Source organism: Ornithodoros turicata, chromosome 4 (genome assembly GCF_037126465.1).
Source record: "Ornithodoros turicata isolate Travis chromosome 4, ASM3712646v1, whole genome shotgun sequence".
Taxonomy (NCBI): domain Eukaryota; kingdom Metazoa; phylum Arthropoda; class Arachnida; order Ixodida; family Argasidae; genus Ornithodoros; species Ornithodoros turicata.
Window position 1 is genome coordinate 61133613 of NC_088204.1, and position 18437 is coordinate 61152049.

Consider the following 18437-nt stretch of genomic DNA (forward strand, 5'->3'; position numbering starts at 1 on the left):
CTGCTTGGGTCGCTGTTTATTTGAGTGTGTTTCCTCTTAAGGGGAGCGTAACCAGAGAGAAGGGCTTGGGCGGATAAAATGAAAACGAACACTACGGCACATTGGTAGAGTCACAACCGGTCACATGTACCTCTACGTCTATGTGCGCGAACGATAAAATGTTACACAGGGAGCCTAAGGGTCATACCGACATACGTTCCACCGTAACCGTAACCCTCGTATTTTTTTAAAAACCCTCGTACAGTATCCATGACATGACTTCAGAACACGCGACGCCAGTTTCATTCGCCTACTTGTAGTCCAAACCGGCGAAGTTTTTTCTTGGACCGAAAACCGTTAAATAAATTTTTCGGTTTCCCTCCTGAGCGAAAGAAATGTATACGGTTTCGATTCCGTTCCGGTTCGCACCAAAATAGCGGTTTTTTGCGGTTATCGGTTCTGGTTTTCGGTTCGCTCCGACACCCTGGTTCTCCCACCACGTAACCTTCCCCGGATGCCGTTGCTAGAAGACGAATACCCTCTCCAGAACATATCATCATTGCAATTTGTGGGCTTAGGGTCACGTCCCCCGCTCCTCGCGTCGACGAAACTTGTGGAGGCTCAGCAGATCTTCAAAACTTGACAGAAATGGAGAGCGTTCGTAATGAAGTTCGGATTGAAATTTCGCGTATAGAATCCTTGAGGCACCTTCTTTTCATGGATTAAATAAAATAAACGCTGTTTTTCGGGTCCGGAGTGACACTTTAATGCGCACACCTACATCAGGTTGTAAAGATTCTGTAGTGATCATATGAATTACGTCTGTTAATCTAGGTATACAGGCTGGTACATGAGCTCTCACCACGTGCTATTGACGACTTTGCACCAGGGTAACGCCAACAGTAATTGAGTTCTCGTGAACAAAGCCACGATTCAGTGCATCATCTAGCGTGCAAAACTTATGCCAGCCGCAGCCTTCATTTGGACTTTCGACTGGTCGATTGAAACATTCAGGGAACTTTGCAAACTCGTGTAGGACATCAATGGTATGTTCAATGTTCTTTCTGTCGTCAGTTGGATGAATTAAGATGAGCATATAAGGCAACAAGAAGGGCCATTTCAAGAGGGAGTCTTTCGGACCACGACAGATATGTAGGTAAACTCCTATGTGTGTGATACCACCAGATGTCCTTAACATCGCGCATAGCTTTACAGAATAGCCGTATAACAGGAAATTGTCAGAGAATGCCTGGGCCCACTGTCCCTCCCTTGCCTTCTTTTCAAGTCCATCGACTTTCTGGACGTGGAATAAACCAACGTTCGAAAGCGGCATCGTTTGAAATTCCTGGGAGCATTGTTTCCAACCTTCTGCCAAGATAAGGACATTGTTACCTACTTCTTTTTGCAATCGTACAATAGCAGTTAGTGTCTTCTCGATGGAACTAACGCGGTTCTTCATATCGTCGGCACTTACAACTTGGTGGCTATGTTGGTCTGCAATAGAAGACAACGCTTCCGTAACTGTACGAAGGCCAGTGACAACGTTTGACATCGTCACTGAAGACAAGCTTTGTCCCTCTTGAAGCGTGCGCAGCACTGAAGCGTAGTTCATGACGTATTCTTTCGTCGTGTCAATCCCCACAGTATGGCTATTTAGATGGTCTTCCATAGCACAGAGTCTATGAGCTATATCTGATAGTGAGGCGTTGATCTGTCTTCCAATCCCGATGACGCTCCTGTCAATAGAAATATTTTCGCTCGGACGTAACGTACTTTGAGCCCCGCATTGCTCATCCATGTAATGGCTGACGATGTCTTTACGGAACACCGTGACACAGCACTTCTTACAAGCTAAAGGGTGAAACTCACAGTCGTCCAAGAAGTGAGATTTCATTCGTTCCAATGATCCGACGAAATTACATCCATGGTTGAAGTTGCAGCAGTGAACTTCTAGGTTTTGGAGGGGCGCCGTTTTAACTTGCAAAATTACCACTTCACTTTCAAGAAAGCCGTGCTTGTCGAGCGGGCACCGTCGTTCGGTTCGAAGAACGCCCTGGTAACATCCCTCACAGAGGGAATGGTAACATTCCAGCCTCAGGATCTTCCCGGGAACGACGGCACACAAGTCACACGATATTGTCGATGGGAGATCCACAAATTGCAAGGGACGCCAGTCAAGGGCTTCAAAGTGTCCCAGAAGGTAGCTTTCGGTAGACATCTCACAGCCTAAAACGAAGCCGTCGTCGAGACTGCCGCTTGAAAGGAACGGAAATGTGTAATGTACTTGCTTCGATCAGATCAGACCCGTGTCTCTAGTATCGATTGGGGTGCTTCCATAATACTAGCTCCCTCTGCATAGCTCCAGCGCGGCATCTTGTGGGAACTGGATCAAGTGTAACTGTTACAGAAACACACCAGAGCCATAAACACACAGAGCCGAGGCGACCTCCGTCGATGGACAACACAAACATATGGGCCACTTCAGAAACGATTGGCGCCGTCGTCAGTGTTGCCAAGTTGGGGGATTTCCCTCCAGATCTAGATGGTTGATGTCGCCATGTGGAGGGGGGAATTTTGATTTGGAGGCTGGAGGGTAATGTGGAGGTTTCGTTTTCGGCTTACAAAATTTGTGAAACAGCGCGCAGAAGCGTATGTCTCCGGAACAATCCTGCCACAGGAAAACAGTTGAATTGCCTTTGCTTGCTTTCTTCTGGTCCTACCATGGTCCAACGCCGAAGTAGAGCGGCTATTCAGCGTAGCGAATGTAGCAAAAGAATACACGAAACGGAATTGCACTGGACGTTTTGAATGCCGTTCCCGCTGTCCGTGTTGGACTTAAAAGAAGCAATTAGGACTGCCGGGTTTGTGGACCAGCAGCAAACGCCCTGCTCTCCATTGGAGCTATGACAGTGTACAATTCCACCGCTACGCGGGCGGATCCCCATACTTCAGCGAGTACTTCGCAAGCTGCAGATATCCAAGACGATATCCCGAACTATAGCTTGCCGCATATCTATAGTCACTGTATAGTTTTCCAGTACATTGTTTCCGTTATGTTGTAAGCGCATTTCCTAGCCTATGACGCAACTATGTCCCATGCAAGTGTGCATGTCACCATTTCCCTTCCCCATCACGTCGAATCAGCCGCTACTACGCGGCGCCACCATTCTTATCTTGTCGGTTAGCGGCCAGCAGGAACTCTGCTTTCTCTAAACAGGTTCCCTAGAAAACCCGTACTCCCAAAATAGCCCTTCGGTCTTGGGCTACCCCACGAGCCGATTTTCCCTTCACTCGTATCAGTGTATCTTTGTAGTGTGTATTAGTGTGTATTCGTAGTGTGTAAATTTGTATTAGTGTGTAAATTTGTATTAGTGTGTATCTTTGCATTAGTGTGTGTCTGTTTCTCTGCATGTTTATTCACTTGCACCTACACTCTTAAAAAAAAGGGTGTACTTTAACTCCTTTCCTTGCCACATATATACCACCCTTTTGGAGAGTACAATTACGCTCAAAAGGTGTCTCCTCACTCCCTCAAGGGAGTAGCATCACACCTTCTCCCTGCCGGGGAGTAATATTACTCTCCAGTAGGCAGAAAGGTGTTATGCTACTCCCTTGAGGGAGTGAGGAGACACCCTTTTGAGCGTAATTGTACTCTCCAAAAGGGTGTTATATATGTGGCAAAAAAAGGCGTTAAAGTACACCCTTCTTTTAAGAGTGTAGTGTACTAACACACTAATTGTTGGGGATGGGGAATGTACTTTTGTTTGTTTTGGGTTGTTTGTTTCTTTCTGTTGTTTTGTTTTGGGAGTAGCAGAACTAGTCAGGAGACAAGTTCAATTTCTCCCTGGTTTTCTTTTAAATAATCAATCAATCAATCAATCAATCAATCAAGAGTCAAGGGCGTTGACAGACGGAAGGAACGTTTTACGTTTTCGAGATCCTTCAGAGAATACTTCACACTGAGGCTGTATAACAGCATATGCCTCATGTAATTTTATCAGTTTCTAAAAAAAAAGGAAATTTCATCACGATTTGCTATCGCTTGTTTTCTCTCTCTTTCCTTTGTTTTTCTTCTTGCCATAAAAAAAAAAGGATTTGTCCGACAAACTTCCCTTGCCTACATAACGAATTTTTATTATGGTGCAGACGGTACCTGAATTCAGTCATACGCGTTACATTACGGCACACACGTGCGTAATTCGGGGACGGGTTTTTCGTGTGTTTGTGTGTGTGGCTGGACTCGTTTCCCTACCGACAAACACACACCACAACAAGTGTGAAATTATACATACATACACACACTGCTTTATCGCTGAGAAAAAATGTGTAGCACGTCGTAGGTCGAATACGATTACCCGTCCTTTCGGTGTTTTCTCTCACTGTGGTTTCGGGTACCTGTTGTTTTGTTTGTTACGTTTCTGCCTTCATCATCTGAATTATTGAGTAGATAGCGAGTCATCCTTGTTTCGTAGCTTGATGCACTTTGAATGCGGACGACAGTCTCCACGCCTGTTTCTGTGTCACCTTTTAGCCATAACCTTCTAAGCGGGGAATCTACTTTGTAATCAAGTGTGGTCAACCCTACGTGCGCGTTCTACTTGTGACAAAAAATACAGGACGGTTATGTTAGTGTAACGCGAAGTTCAGCGTCAGTATGCGTGTGGTGAAATGAAGCTGCGTTAAAGTGAAAAACGAGAGAATGACATTTTGACTCGGCGTGTGTCCATATCATATTACCTGCAAACAAATGTCGTTAATCGCACGTTTTCCGTGACACGCTTTCCTTCTTTTATGCTTTTGACATTGTTACTGAAACTCTGTGTGAGTGGAGACCGGGCCGCTGTGGCGTCGCTCATGATCTCAGTTGTCTCGTGTGCGTAAACCCCCAATTATAATAATTATAATAATAACAATTGAATAGTATAGGCTGCATGTTCATTATGTATGGCCTGGCGACTGGTCTACCTGCGAAAGAGAGATTTTTCGTCCGTCTTATGCCGCTTATTTTCCATATTATCACGTAAATTTTATGGGCGGCATTAGAGACGTTGAGCGGCAACGTAGCTGTTTTTGACGAAAACGACAGAGAGAAAGAGAGAAAAAAAAACAAAGAGAAAACGCGAGAGAGATGGAGGGAGGAAGGGATACTACGTACCTTCCACCAAAATGCGTCGCAGTCTATTTGGTCAACCCCATAGCATCTCGTGGTTGACCCCGAACTCCATACCTTACGAACTAAAATTGCCACCCCCTCCAATTGTCTTGATGGGAAAGTTATGCATCAACTTGTACAACTTCAGGAAGCTGAATTGCATTGTTGCATTTTTGGTGGTAAGATATGTGACGTCAGTTCCTCCCGTGTCGCTAAGGTGTGTGTTGGGAGCGCGCAATCGAATTTTTGCGAGATTCACCTCGGTGGTGGCATTCGCTCCACGCTTTTTTGCTTTTTTCATTTCTTTTTACAAATTATCAGGACTCTCTCTCCGGTTTCGGCTTTTTTGAGTTTACGATAATCCTTTTCTTCGGCATTGTGATTGTTCGGCTTCATGATATTTCGGCACGTAACAACCGTAATTTTGAAAACAGCCACCCGGCCCCTTGCTAACTCCGATATGTTGAACGATATGATATGTATAACCTTGCTGCTTTATCACCAGAAGCATCCAGTTCCAGTTCCAGAAATACCAAGCTTTTATTTTTATTTTACTAAGTTACGAACTAACTAACTACCATGTTTTTGTGGCTTCATAAGAACTATTAGCTGGGAAGCCACATATGTAAGGACGCGTACATGTTCACTCGCAAGAGTTTTACGGAAGGTTTTCGAGATCGTGCAATGCGGAAGACCAGAATACCTCACACTGAGTCCCACAGCATATGCCTCATCTAATTTTATGAATGCACCCCCCCTCCCAAAAAAAGGTAAACTTTATCATGATTTGCTGTCTCTTGTTCTCTCTCTTTCTTTTGTTTTTCTTCTTGCCATAAAAAAGCATTTGTCCGACAAAATCCCTTTGCCTACATAACGAATGTTTATCATGGTGCAGACGGTACCTGAATTCAGTCATACGCGTTACATTACGGCACACACGTGCGTAATTCGGGGACGGGTTTTTTTTTGTGTGTGTTTGCGTGTGTGGCTGGACAAGTTTCCTTGTCGACAGACAGAGCTGTGCGTAGCGGCGCTACTAGCAGCGCAGCTGTTTTCGCTACTTTTTCAGTAGCGGAGGAGCGATCGCGCTAAATTTCTAACCAATAGCGGAAAAACAATTCCCGCTACAAATTTTGGCAACGTGTCCGATGCTGCTACTGCTACTTTCCCGCTACTTTAGTGGGCAAGACAAAAGAAGTAACTCGTATTCCACGCCATTTCACTTCGACAAGGCAGTATCCGTGTCTGAAGTCTCACAATCCGGCATGACCAATGTGATATTTTCTAATTTCTGTACGCTCTTATTCTGCCTAAAATAAAGTTTTCAGAGCTGGTATCGACATTTTCCTGCTTATTGTTCCTGCATAAAACAATATTTTATTGCCTAAGCGTTGTGTGGGCTCTACTCATCATGGTTACATGTTCGTCATACAAAAAATATCTTACGAGGCAGCTTGGCAGTAGCGCCGCTACATATTTCCTTCCGGTAGCGGTACCGCGCTACGTTTCGGAATGAGTAGGGGCGTTTCAGAGGAGTAGCGAGTAGCAGTACTCCGCTACCTAACTGCCGACCGAAGGGCAGGACGCAAACAAGCTGATGCATAACCCGGTTCCTTCCGTTCGATTAGAAAACAATGAAGCAAAAAATAGAAAAAATAAAGGAACAAGACGAAGAAGCCTGTGTTTGGGAGACGGAAGAGACTTAGCTCGTAGCCTTTTCTGTGTTCACATTCATTGCCTAGCGGTGACAATTCTTTAGCTGTGCTCTCTGGATGTCTTCGTGTGTAGTCCGACGTCACCTCCGTTGACTGCACAGCCTGTATGGCTCGGTGACTTCAGATCGTGTGTACGATAATTTGGAAACTTGTCGTACTGCTTTTCCATCCAAAAGGAAGCCAGTTAGGGCGGTTGATGCCCCTCAAAGTGCCACTACGAACTAAATCTCGTGTCTTCAGAATCTTATCAAAGTTATGTTACTGAAATCTTCTTGTCTCACTTAACATTCCTGCAAAATATTTTGACTTAACGTGGCACGAAAGCTAGAGAAAATTGATTTTTACTTTTGGGAACTGTGACGTCATGGTAGGCTCCGATGGAGCGCCCGGCTCTTACCTGGCAACGTTGTTGCCCTTCGTGTCTTCAGTGTGGCTAACTTTTTGCACTCCGTTAGCGGAGCTCCACGTGACATATCCTCCGAACGCGCCGACCTTCGAGAAAAAACAAGGAGAGAGAAGACACCTCTCTCATTTTCCGCTCTTTCGATCAGCGTCACGTGACTTCACCACGTGACGCTCCCCGGAAGCCGGCGTCGTTGCAAGGAGACGAGTTCCCTCTCAAGAACATGACATCATTGCAATTTGTGGGCTGATTACGTCACCCGCTCCTGGCGTTATCGAAACTTGTGGAGGCTCAGCAGATCTTCAAAAATTGACAAAAATGCACAGCGTTCGTGAAGAGGATTGAAATTTCGCGTATTCACCCTTTCAGTGTTTACACGCAGAAGGCACACCGGAAGTTGCCTAGAGTTCCCGGCGTCAACGGCAACATGTGGCGCTACGTCGTGTCACTCATTTCAGTTAATCCCTTCCACTGTTTACAAATAGTGAAAGGGTTTATCTGAAATGAGTGACACAACATGGCGCCACATGTAGCCGCTGACGCTGGGGACCCTAGACAACTTCCGGTTGTGCCTTCTGATTGTAAACATTGAAAGGGTGAATAGAATCCCTGGGGCACCTTCTTTTTCATGCAATAGATCAGATAAACGCCGTTGTTCGAGTGCGGAGTGCATTTTCAGTTTCAAGAAGGGCGTTTGCTTGGTCGAAAAGTTTTCTGTTTCTCACTTGTATCTAATCTCGTCACCCGATAACAAAACCCAAACACAACAGAACCTGCCTGAACTAGCTCTGTCAACATTTCAGGCCTCTCAACTTACTTATCTTCTTGCTCTTTACCCTTGCCCACTTACTTCTTGCGCTTTAAAAGCACAAAAATCACTTTGGTACCTTTTTGGTTAGTAGCACCTTCCTGCTTCACTTTCTTCCTCGCCCCTTTTCGCTTTCGCCGTGCCCTCCTTCTTCGCTTTCCTCCTCGCGCCCTCTTCACACTCGCCGTATGCTGCCCCGCTGCTTGCCTCCTCATGCTCTCCCGCATTTTCATCGTTCGTTTCGCTCCTCGTTCGCTCTGCCGCTTACAACATCGACGCTTCTCAACCCAGGAACGAGCGCCTAAGGGCTACGCTCTGAAAGCAGTTCCGATACGAACGCATTTCACGGACGCGAAAAACGTCACGTTATGCATAGTTCCCACTTGGTGTCGTCCGACGCGGCGACACGGCGCGAATGGTGACGTTGAGGGACGTTGGGAGAGATCACGTTTTTCGAGTTGTCACTACGGAGAGCTTGGCGCTATGTCTCGCGATTGACGAGGCTCTTCGGGACATTTCCTCGATCCGCTCTCATTAAAGTGTATTCTGTGGATCCTTCATGCAGTGAGCGCGCATTTCGGAACCTCATTTTGATGCTTCTGCAGCTCATTACGTCTAACTTTTAATTATCGATATCTCTCAAGCGTAAGGGAATCAAAGTAATACGAAAAAACTGCCACGACAACGGCGAAAACCAGCAGACGGAAAACGAGGAGGCGTGGTTTGGACACGTATCTCTTTGGTCAAGAAAACATCGGTCGCGCGAACTCCCGCGGACGCCGCAGAACCTTCTATGTGTTACAGACTCACGACATCAATTGCCATGGAGAAAGTTCGGCATGTAACACGTTTGGCTTGACGCCTCTCCCCTGAGAACACCGCGTCTACTTCCGCCGCCTGCAAGCGACGTCGCGCCGGGCGTCATCAAGTAGGAACTGGGCATTAGCATTAAACCAACCTCTAGGCTGCTATTGCTTATCGGATTTGTTATCAGTCCCCTCTTAAATGCTGGCAGAAATGTGTTATATTTACCACAGATGAGTGCTGACAGGCCACTTTTCCATCAGGCCGCTCACAGTTATCATAAATGTTCATTTCTTGCATGCACACGTCCGAAGCAGCAGTAACGCTTTCTGTCACGTGTTCCGTGACGATGCTGTGTGACATGGCACATCTTTTCGATCTGTAATTTCACGCGACTGCAATTAGCAAGTACAGATGAAAAAGAGGATACCAAAAGCTACTGTGTCGGTAACCAAAACAGGTGTGCGTCTGGGTTTGTTTACCATGCGTAGCGTTCAATTGGCGCAAGTCCAGCGGTAGACTTTCCTTTGTAGACTGCTGGAAAGACCGTTGGAACATAGGCTGCATGTGCTTGATCAGCGCTTTTCGTGTTTCCCACGAAGTGGTGAGGGAGGCCAGACCTGTTCCTCACGAGGACAGTCGTGAGGCAGTGTCCCTCATGAGGCCTACCGTGAGGGCCCTCATGAAGCCAGTCGTCGTGAGGCCATCGATACGTGAGGGATCTCACAAATGAGGTCATGAGGCCTTTCGTGAGGGACCTCACGGATGAGGTGATGTGTTCGGGCTCCTCTTTGCTGATGCCAAACACTAATGTTAAACCCCACCGTGACAGTAACAACTGTTACCAAATTTATCCAAGCACCAGCACGAAACCCTATAAACAGTTTAATGCCGCGCAGTGTCATTAGTACCAACTACCGACAGTAGTTCAACGCCGACGTGTCGTAAACATGACGGAAAGTTCTTTTGAGGCTCATATGCCTCCTATAGTGACTTGAGGCCTATCAGGCCATGAGGGTATTCACGAGGCGAGGGCTCGTGAGGATGAGGGGTCGTGAGGCCATGAGGGTCCTCATGAGAAGGTATGTGAGGCCATGACGGCCTTCATGAGGTGAGGGCACGTGAGGATGGGGACTCGTGAGGTCATGTGGGTCCTGATTAGGCGAAGGTACGTGAGGCGCTGTGAGGACATTAGGCCCTCATGAGGTGAGGACACGTGAGGATGAGGACCCTCATAAGGTGAAGATACGTGAGGCCATAAAGGTTGTGAATAGCCTCATGAGGTGAAGGCATGTGAGGATGAGGATGGTGAGGCCTCTCGGGATCCCGATGCCCTGAGATGAGGTTTGTGAGGGCAAAATTTAAAATGGAATGTGAGGGTAAGGGCGACTGAGGTTTGGTTACTGGTGAGCAACATTTGGTGAGGGTGAGTAAACTCAAATAAAGTCTGTGCTTCGTGAAGTGAGGATGAGTGAGGCCGCAAGAAAATGCCCACCTATGGTTGGTTGGAAGGCCGCCACATCACTCAAAGGTGTCACATTAAAAAGTTAGATAGACATCTTTGAACATCAAGTAGTGGCTTATCTTGGCCATCATCAAAACGTGACGCGCTGGCCTTTGTCCCGACGAAAGGAGCCATGCGCCTCTTATCATTATAGGGGGGGATATGTTTATTAAAGATAAAGGAAAGGGGGAAAGGTCAGACAGGCCAAGGCCGACTTGCTATTCCCAAAAGAGAAAAAAGAAGCAAAACAGGAAAAGAAAAAGTGGCAGGGGACGATGGGGTGGCTCAAAGGCTGCTGAGCAAGCATCTGCTGCCGTGCCAAAGACACTGGGTGATACAAAAGGACGCATGTAGTACGTGCCACGCCCTGGTTCTTTGCCGACGGTAGACATGACGAACGCTTCGTTTTGAGCTGTAGGATGTCTTTCATGGGCTACCTTCTGGGACGATTCGAAGCCCTCGACTGGCGTCCCTTGCAATTTGTGGGTCTCCCATCGGCGATATCGTGTGAGTTGTGCGCCGTCATTCCTGAGAAGATCTTCAGGCTCGAATGTTTTCATTCCTTTTGTGAGGGGTGTTACCGGGGCATTCTTCGAACAAAACGACAGTGTACCGCTCGACAAGCAAGGCTTTCTAGAAACTGAAGTGCAAACTTCGCTAACCCGAACGACCCATCTGCAGAAACTGGAGGTTCGCTGTTGCAACTTCAACCATGAATGTAATTTCGTCGCATCGCTGGAACAAATGAAGTACCACTTCTTGAATTATTGTGAGTTTCATTCATTAGCTTGTAAGAAGTGTTTCGCCACTGTACTGCGTAAAGACATAATCAGATATCACATGGAAGAAGAATGCGGTGCACAAAATAGACCGAGGGAAGATCTTGACAGCAGCGTCGTCGTGATCGCAAGAGACATCAACGCCTCACTGGCTGATATAGCCCATAAGCTTCGTGCAGTAGATGACCAGCTAAACAACCATACCGTCGGGATTGACACTACGAAAGAGTGCGTTGTGAACTATGCGCAAGTACTCCGCACGATGCAAGAGGAACATAACCGCCCCTCAGAGGGTGCATCAAACTTGATCACTAGTCTGCACACAGTTACGAAAGCGTTGTCTTCGTTTGAAGACCAACATAGCAACCTAGTTGTAAGTGCCACCGAGGTTTAAGAACATCGTCATTTCGTACCGGGAGAGGCTAACTATTCTTGTCGAATTGCAAAAAAAAGTAGCTCAGAACGTAGCGAGGTCTGGCGAAGCGTGGAAGCAATGCTGCGAAAAACTTGAAGCGATATCGAGATGTATGCAAGATCATTCGCCATCAACCAACGACAAACTGAGTAGTATGAGAGATACGCTGCACACGCCACAGGCTTCCATAGGATACGTAAACAACGTTGATTTTTTTCACGTCCAAGACGTCGAGGAGTTTAGGAAGAAAGCAAATTAGGAGATATCTGCCTGTAGCTACTCTGATGTTTTTGCGTCGTGTGGCTATTCTGTACAGATAGGTGTGTAGTTGTTACCAGCAAATGTGATGGTATCATGTACGTAGGTGTGATCCTATACATTCGTCGTGGCCCAAAAGACTCCCTCTTAAAATGGCCATTCTCGTTGCCTTATAGGCTGATCTTGGTTCACCCAACCGACGACAAAAAGAACATTGAGCATACTACTGATGTGCCAAACCTGTTTGAAGAGTTCCCTGAATGTTTCAATAAGCAGTCGAATATTCAAATTACGGCTACGGTCAGTCTAAGTTGTGCGAGCTGGAAGATCCCCCAAATGGTGGAACTTTTTTTTCAAGGGGGTTACCCTCGTCCAAAGTCCCGAGTAGTATGTGGTTAAAGCTATGAGTCTCCAAGGACCAGCCTGTATGACTATTAACCGTCGTAATCTGTACGATTACTGCAGAAACTTGACAACCAGATGCAGGTGCGTATATTAAAGACAGTGTCCAGGCTAATTGTTGTCAGAATTTTTATATGAAAATACCCTTTCTAATCACAATAATTGATATGTCCCTAGTTAAACGGGTCACCTGATAGCCGTACTAACGACCCCTCGGTGGATTGCCCTAACTAATTTTCAATAATAAGCATTTTTACCAAAGAAGTAGTAGGAGGGCGGGCCGAAACTACAGGGGTGAGAAACTACGGCATCCCTGCCCTGAGCCCTGCGCGTATTTTTCCCCGCGCGGCGCGTGTGCGGAGGGTTGTTCGCGCGCTTATCGGCGGGAGAGGGCTGCGCGTGCGCTCATCGTAGCGTATTTTTCAGTCAGGGCAGACTTCTTTGGCCGACTTCACATATTTTTTCCGATACAACAGGTGAGAGGTTTACATGCAGAGACATGCAAAGGATAGCCATACACAAAAATACAAGTGAAAATGCTATAGTGCACTTAAAGTGTACGTACAGCGCGGTTCTGTTGAGCACCCAAAATGTTTTTATGGACATTGAAGGATTCTGACAAAACTACTTAATTAATTCATTAAGTATCATTTACCGGTTTAAGGGCTGAGTTCTCAATGAGACAGTCTTTCTTTCCGCCGCTTATGGGGCATGCACGAGCAACACTGAGCACCCTTTTCCCGCCATTACTGGTCGTTATTGTTTAGCTTTATTTATTACAAGTAGTTACCATTATTTTCGTATTTTTGTTTGCTAGCATTCAGATTATTTGCTAAACGTTTGTTCTGGCATTAATTTATACTTCAAGACGTGCACGCGCAACAGGGGACGGTTGCATCCCAGCGTCCGTGCATAACGTATAAGATAATGGTAATATCACATGTCAGGGATGGGCATAAATACACTTTTCGGGTATGTAAATATAAATACAAAATACTACATGTTTTCATGTATTTAAATACTGCTTATAAATACTTTATGTTGAAAGTAATTAAATACAAAATATAAATACAATAAGACAGTATTTAAATACTGTAACTACTTCCGTAAATACTTTGAGCCGTCTAGGCACATTATTCTTTTAAATTAGTGTATAAATGGAGCCACCTATGGATGCATCTCTGCTGCACACAATGCCCACATATTTCTTTATTTTTCCGTGATGCAGTGTGATGATTTTAGCATCTTGCGTGGACCGACTTTCCATTGAACGGAAACGTCACCTTGAGTCTCAGGAGCAGCGAAGGGGGTGTTAGGACGGTAACGGGAGAAGAACCGACGACGACTCAAAACAAGCTAAAGAACCCGTTATCGCTTCATCCACTTTCTGTATGTTGAATAAACTGTTTATTTGCCGGTTTTGAGTCGTCGTTGTAAGTTCTTGTCCCGTCTGTCTGCCCTGTCCAGTTCCTCCCGCTGCAACGGGGGTGGCGATGCCCTCATTCGCGCATTGTGGTGTTTTCTAGAAGGACGGAAATCCCTGAACACACGGGATGAGTGACCTGTAGCCTCTAACCAAGCTATCCTTCATCGCTGGAGGCTAACGATGTGGAACTCGAGAGAAGCCCACAAATACAGGAGGATGAGATATGTGTATGTAAGTGTATTTTAAATATAAATACGCCTAAAACGGTATTTAAATATAAATATAAATACATTTTTCTTGCCTGTATTTAAATACGTATTTTAAATACATGTATTTATATTTTAAATACAATGTTTTTAAATACTGCCCATCCCTGTCACATGTTCAACTCCAGCCCAAATGATCGTATTCGGACATTCCAACCTGATACTTTTTCTGCGCGAAGATACAAAAGGGAAAGAAACCATGTATACGATGTGTATGTGTGAGCTTTTTTTTTTCTTATTCAGTACCGAGCGAGAATAAATACACAAGTCATACTCTCGTGTAAAATTTGTACACAAAAGGAGGTGTTCAGTCAAAAGTGGCGTTCAGTCAAACGTATTGAACAAAACCGCATTCAACTGAGCAGCATTCGGTCAAATTGGCGGACCACGTGCTAGCCACTAGGTGCCGATTTCGGGAATTGTCGCAAAAATGAAGTTGCTGACGGTGCACCTTCATGGGGTAGACGGTTGGTACCATTACATGCGAAATTCACAAGTTAGTATTTTTTGTTTAATTGGTGAGGGTATTACAAGCGAACATTGCATAGCATAAGTACAGCCCCACTGATGCCAACACAGAATAAATTATTTCGCCATCGTGAACCGTTTTCTACTCTTCCAGCCGGGAGATTTTGGTGAAGCAGCAAAACGATACACAAGTCGAACAGAGTGCAAACCAAGGAAGCAGCCGACAGACACATGAATAGATGCGTGTGTTCCTCAAAGCTGCGTTCTCCTCAAGAACCCCTCCTTTCTTAGGAGATTAACCGCGCATCCCGAGCGAAGTCGGGGCGAACAAAAACAACAGGGTCACGCATGCTGTGGGGACTACATGCCACCGCGCTGTATCGCGCGCTTCTTGAACAACGGCGCTAGTTACAGCACTCGGCGCCCCTAGCGCCACCTCGTGGCTGGGTAGATCCCGGCGCCATCTCGTGCCCAGAAACGACGAAACGCCGCGGGTGATATCCCCTCTTAAAATCAATAGTGCAAGGAATTATGCTGTGACTCTGTGTGAATGGAAAAAGCCCAGCCAAAAATAGAAGGAACACAATACACGTAACAAAGAATATACTTATTACAGGTATGATACATTAGCATTGAATAGGTATCACAAATCAAACACAATATTTTTTATTAGTGGAAGTTTTCAATGAATCAGAAGTGATAACACACTTAATCAAAGAAGATATTCTTAATCAATATGATTATAAACAAAATTACAAATTGTATTATAAAAAGTCTAACATTCCTATACGTGAGAACCATCAGTGCAATAGCGGGAAGTTCTGATAGTTGCAGGGTGTCGAACCGAAACGTTTTTCGTTCTGGTTACATCATAAACGATCCGGTACCGGTTCTGCTCCGGAGCAAAAAAATAACGGTTCATACCGGTTTTTAACCGGTTCCGCTTCTGCTGGGAATCCCCACAAAAAAAAATCAATGTTACAAAATGTATACCCGTTTATTCCGCATACACGGTATTTAATATCAATAGACAGCTGTGAAATTTGTAGCTCCTGGTTCCTGTAGGTTACTGTCTGTTCAAATGGGCTTTCTCCTTTATTGAAACGCATCCTACAAACGGACTTGTTTGTGATGTCATACGTAAAGTACTTTCTTGCTGGGTTGGAGCGATTGCGTCCCATCCGAATGTCTGTTGCAACTGTCTAGCCAACATGCACCACCGCACGAGTACGACGCAAATCGAGGAACACCTTCATTCACAAACGCGCTCGACGGCTCCGTTTTATTTTCTTCGTGTCCTGTCCACAAAAGAATTGCCACTTTGCACGGGCTTGCCCTCGCGTATACGTAAATGTATTCGACTTAGCTGCTCTCAAACAAGGGACGCGTTGCGCGACATTATCGATAAAGAAGCCGTTATGCAGCCCCCTTGGGTCGCTTGGGTTGGGGGTTTAGTTGAGGAGAGTTTGGGGGATCAAATTAAAACGAACACTACGGGACATTGCTAGAGAGTCACATGTATCTCGAAGTCTGTGTGCGTGCGCGAACTATAAACCATTACAAAGGGAGCCTAAGGGTCATACTATACCGACATACATTCCACCATAACCGTAACCCTCGTATAGTATCCATGACATGACTTCAGAGCACACGACGTCTATGTTGGAGGAAAAACAGTGTTTCGTTTTTCTTCTTCTCGTGTTATTCTAACGTGCCTGGTACACATTCCTAACGTTGCTTTTTTGTCGATGTATATGTGATTACGGCCGTTTGTCACAGGGGACTCACACCCGTTAACGAAACTGTCGCTGCCCTCCCATTTCTGTGCCGCTCCCACGCGTGGTGTCGGGTTAACTGTTGGTGTGCTCGGCTCCTTCCCTTTTCCCCTGAATTTGAAAGTCAGTTGCAATAAAGAAGTTACTCTGTGCGGACGTTTGTGTGCGTGTGTCCATCTCCTAACGGCATAACCGCGGATGGCATCTCCTTCCCGCCTCTTCCCAGCGCATTTTGCCCTTTAGAGCTACAGTCTGTTTCATTCGCCTATCCGTAGTCCAAACCGGGGAAGTTTTTTCTTGGACCGAAAACCGTTAAATATACTTTTCGGTTTCCCTCCTGAGCGAAAAAAACGTATACGGTTTCGATTCCGTTCCGGTTCGCACCAAAATAGCGGTTTTTTTCGGTTTTCGGTTCCGGTTTTCGGTTCGCTCCGACACCCTCGATAGTTGTATGTAGTTAAATGTGAACAGCACAGACCCTGGAAGACTATGGGACACCAACACAAGAGGAAATAAAATATATACCACTACATTGGTCAAAACAACATAGTAATCTATCATTCAGAAAATCAGAAGAAGAAAAAGTCAAACTCATCAGAAAATAGACATGTTAAAAATGAACTTCACCACATAGCCCGCTCCTAGCCAACAACCAGATCTGATGATATCTACCCTGATTTGTTGAAGACAGCTGCCAATAGATGTATGGAAGACCACGGAACACGAACGACAAGAACGACACGAACACAAGAGGAAATAAAATCTATACCACTACAAAGAAGATATTCCTAATCAAAACAACAGAGTAATCTATCATTCAGAAAATCAGAAGAAAAAATCAAACTCGTCAGAAAATAGACATGTTAAAAATGAACTTCACCACATAGCACGCTCCTAGCCAACAAACAGAACAAGGAACGACACGAACACAAGAGGAAATAAAATCTATACCAATACAAAGAAGATATTCCTAATCAAACAACAGAGTAACCTATCATTCAGAAAATCAGAAGAAAAAATCAAACTCATCAGAAAATAGACATGTTAAAAATGAACTTCACCACATAGCACGCTCCTAGCCAACAAACACAACAAAGAACGACACGAACACAAGAGGAAATAAAATCTATACCAATACAAAGAAGATATTCCTAATCAAAACAACAGAGTAACCTATCATTCAGAAAATCAGGAGAAAAAATCAAACTCATCAGAAAATAGACATGTTAAAAATGAACGTCACCACATAGCACGCTCCTAGCCAACAAACAGAACACGAACGACAAAAACACAAGAGGAAATAAAATCTATACCACTACAAAGAAGATATTCTTAATCAATACGATTACAATCAAATTACAAGTTATATTATAAAAAGTCTGAGACGTGAGTACCATCATTGCAATAGCGTGAATATCTGTCATAACATTTCGAGCGCAATAGGGAATCTCAGTTTCATATTCCAGCATTACTCAACTTTTAATTTCTTATTAAGTAAACAGCATAGACGTGAGGAAATAACGAGAAACAACACAATCAACAGCTACAATTAATAGAGAGCCAAACCTGCGCACCATCCAACACATAGAAAAATAATAGCTAATCAATCTATCAAAAGGCGAAATAGCACAGACGAACACGCGGCGACACGTAAACAACAACAGAGGAAAATAATCTATCATTCAACCATCATAAAATCGATCAATATACAATTTTCATTCTAACAAACACTACGAACCTTGATGGAGGTATCCAAGACATAGGAAATATGCACGGTTTTCACTCTTTTCTTCAAAGCCGGGAGACTTTATGTCTATCTATGTGACCATAGCACCACGCATGCTTTATCACTCAAAGGGTTAGGGGCTATATTACTTCGTCCAGCCAACGGGGCGCTCTAGAGGTCAGATAAGAGAGTTCAAAGGCGATATATTTCATTGTGCAGCGCAAATAGACGTCGATATCACTCGCGGGGGTCACTATCTTTTCGCATCCTTTCCCTGAAACGGAAATCTTTCGTCAAAGTGGTTGACAAGTCGGCTAAGTTTGTAGAGATGCGATATTGTTATTGAAGATGTAGAGAAAGTCCAAATTATTAATTGGTAGCAACGATACTGAATCAAAAAACGAGAAACAAATTTAATTACATCGATTTTTGTAATATCCTGCAACAGAAATTTCTAATGAACCACACAGAAATATCAAATGTGAAATGCAACTCAGAGTTATGAGGCATTCCCATCTTAGAGGTTGCGGCACTCAATGGCTCATGGGAGACGGCGT

General features: G+C 44.9%; 1 protein-coding gene across 1 annotated transcript; it reads right to left on the minus strand.

Annotated features, from left to right (window-relative positions):
• Positions 1-726: 726 nt before the first annotated feature.
• Positions 727-2427, minus strand: LOC135393265 (TNF receptor-associated factor 2-like). The gene has a single exon (XM_064623742.1). It carries the CDS (start codon positions 2195-2197, stop codon positions 848-850), a length of 1350 nt encoding a protein of 449 aa, XP_064479812.1. The 5' UTR covers positions 2198-2427; the 3' UTR covers positions 727-847.
• Positions 2428-18437: the final 16010 nt, after the last annotated feature.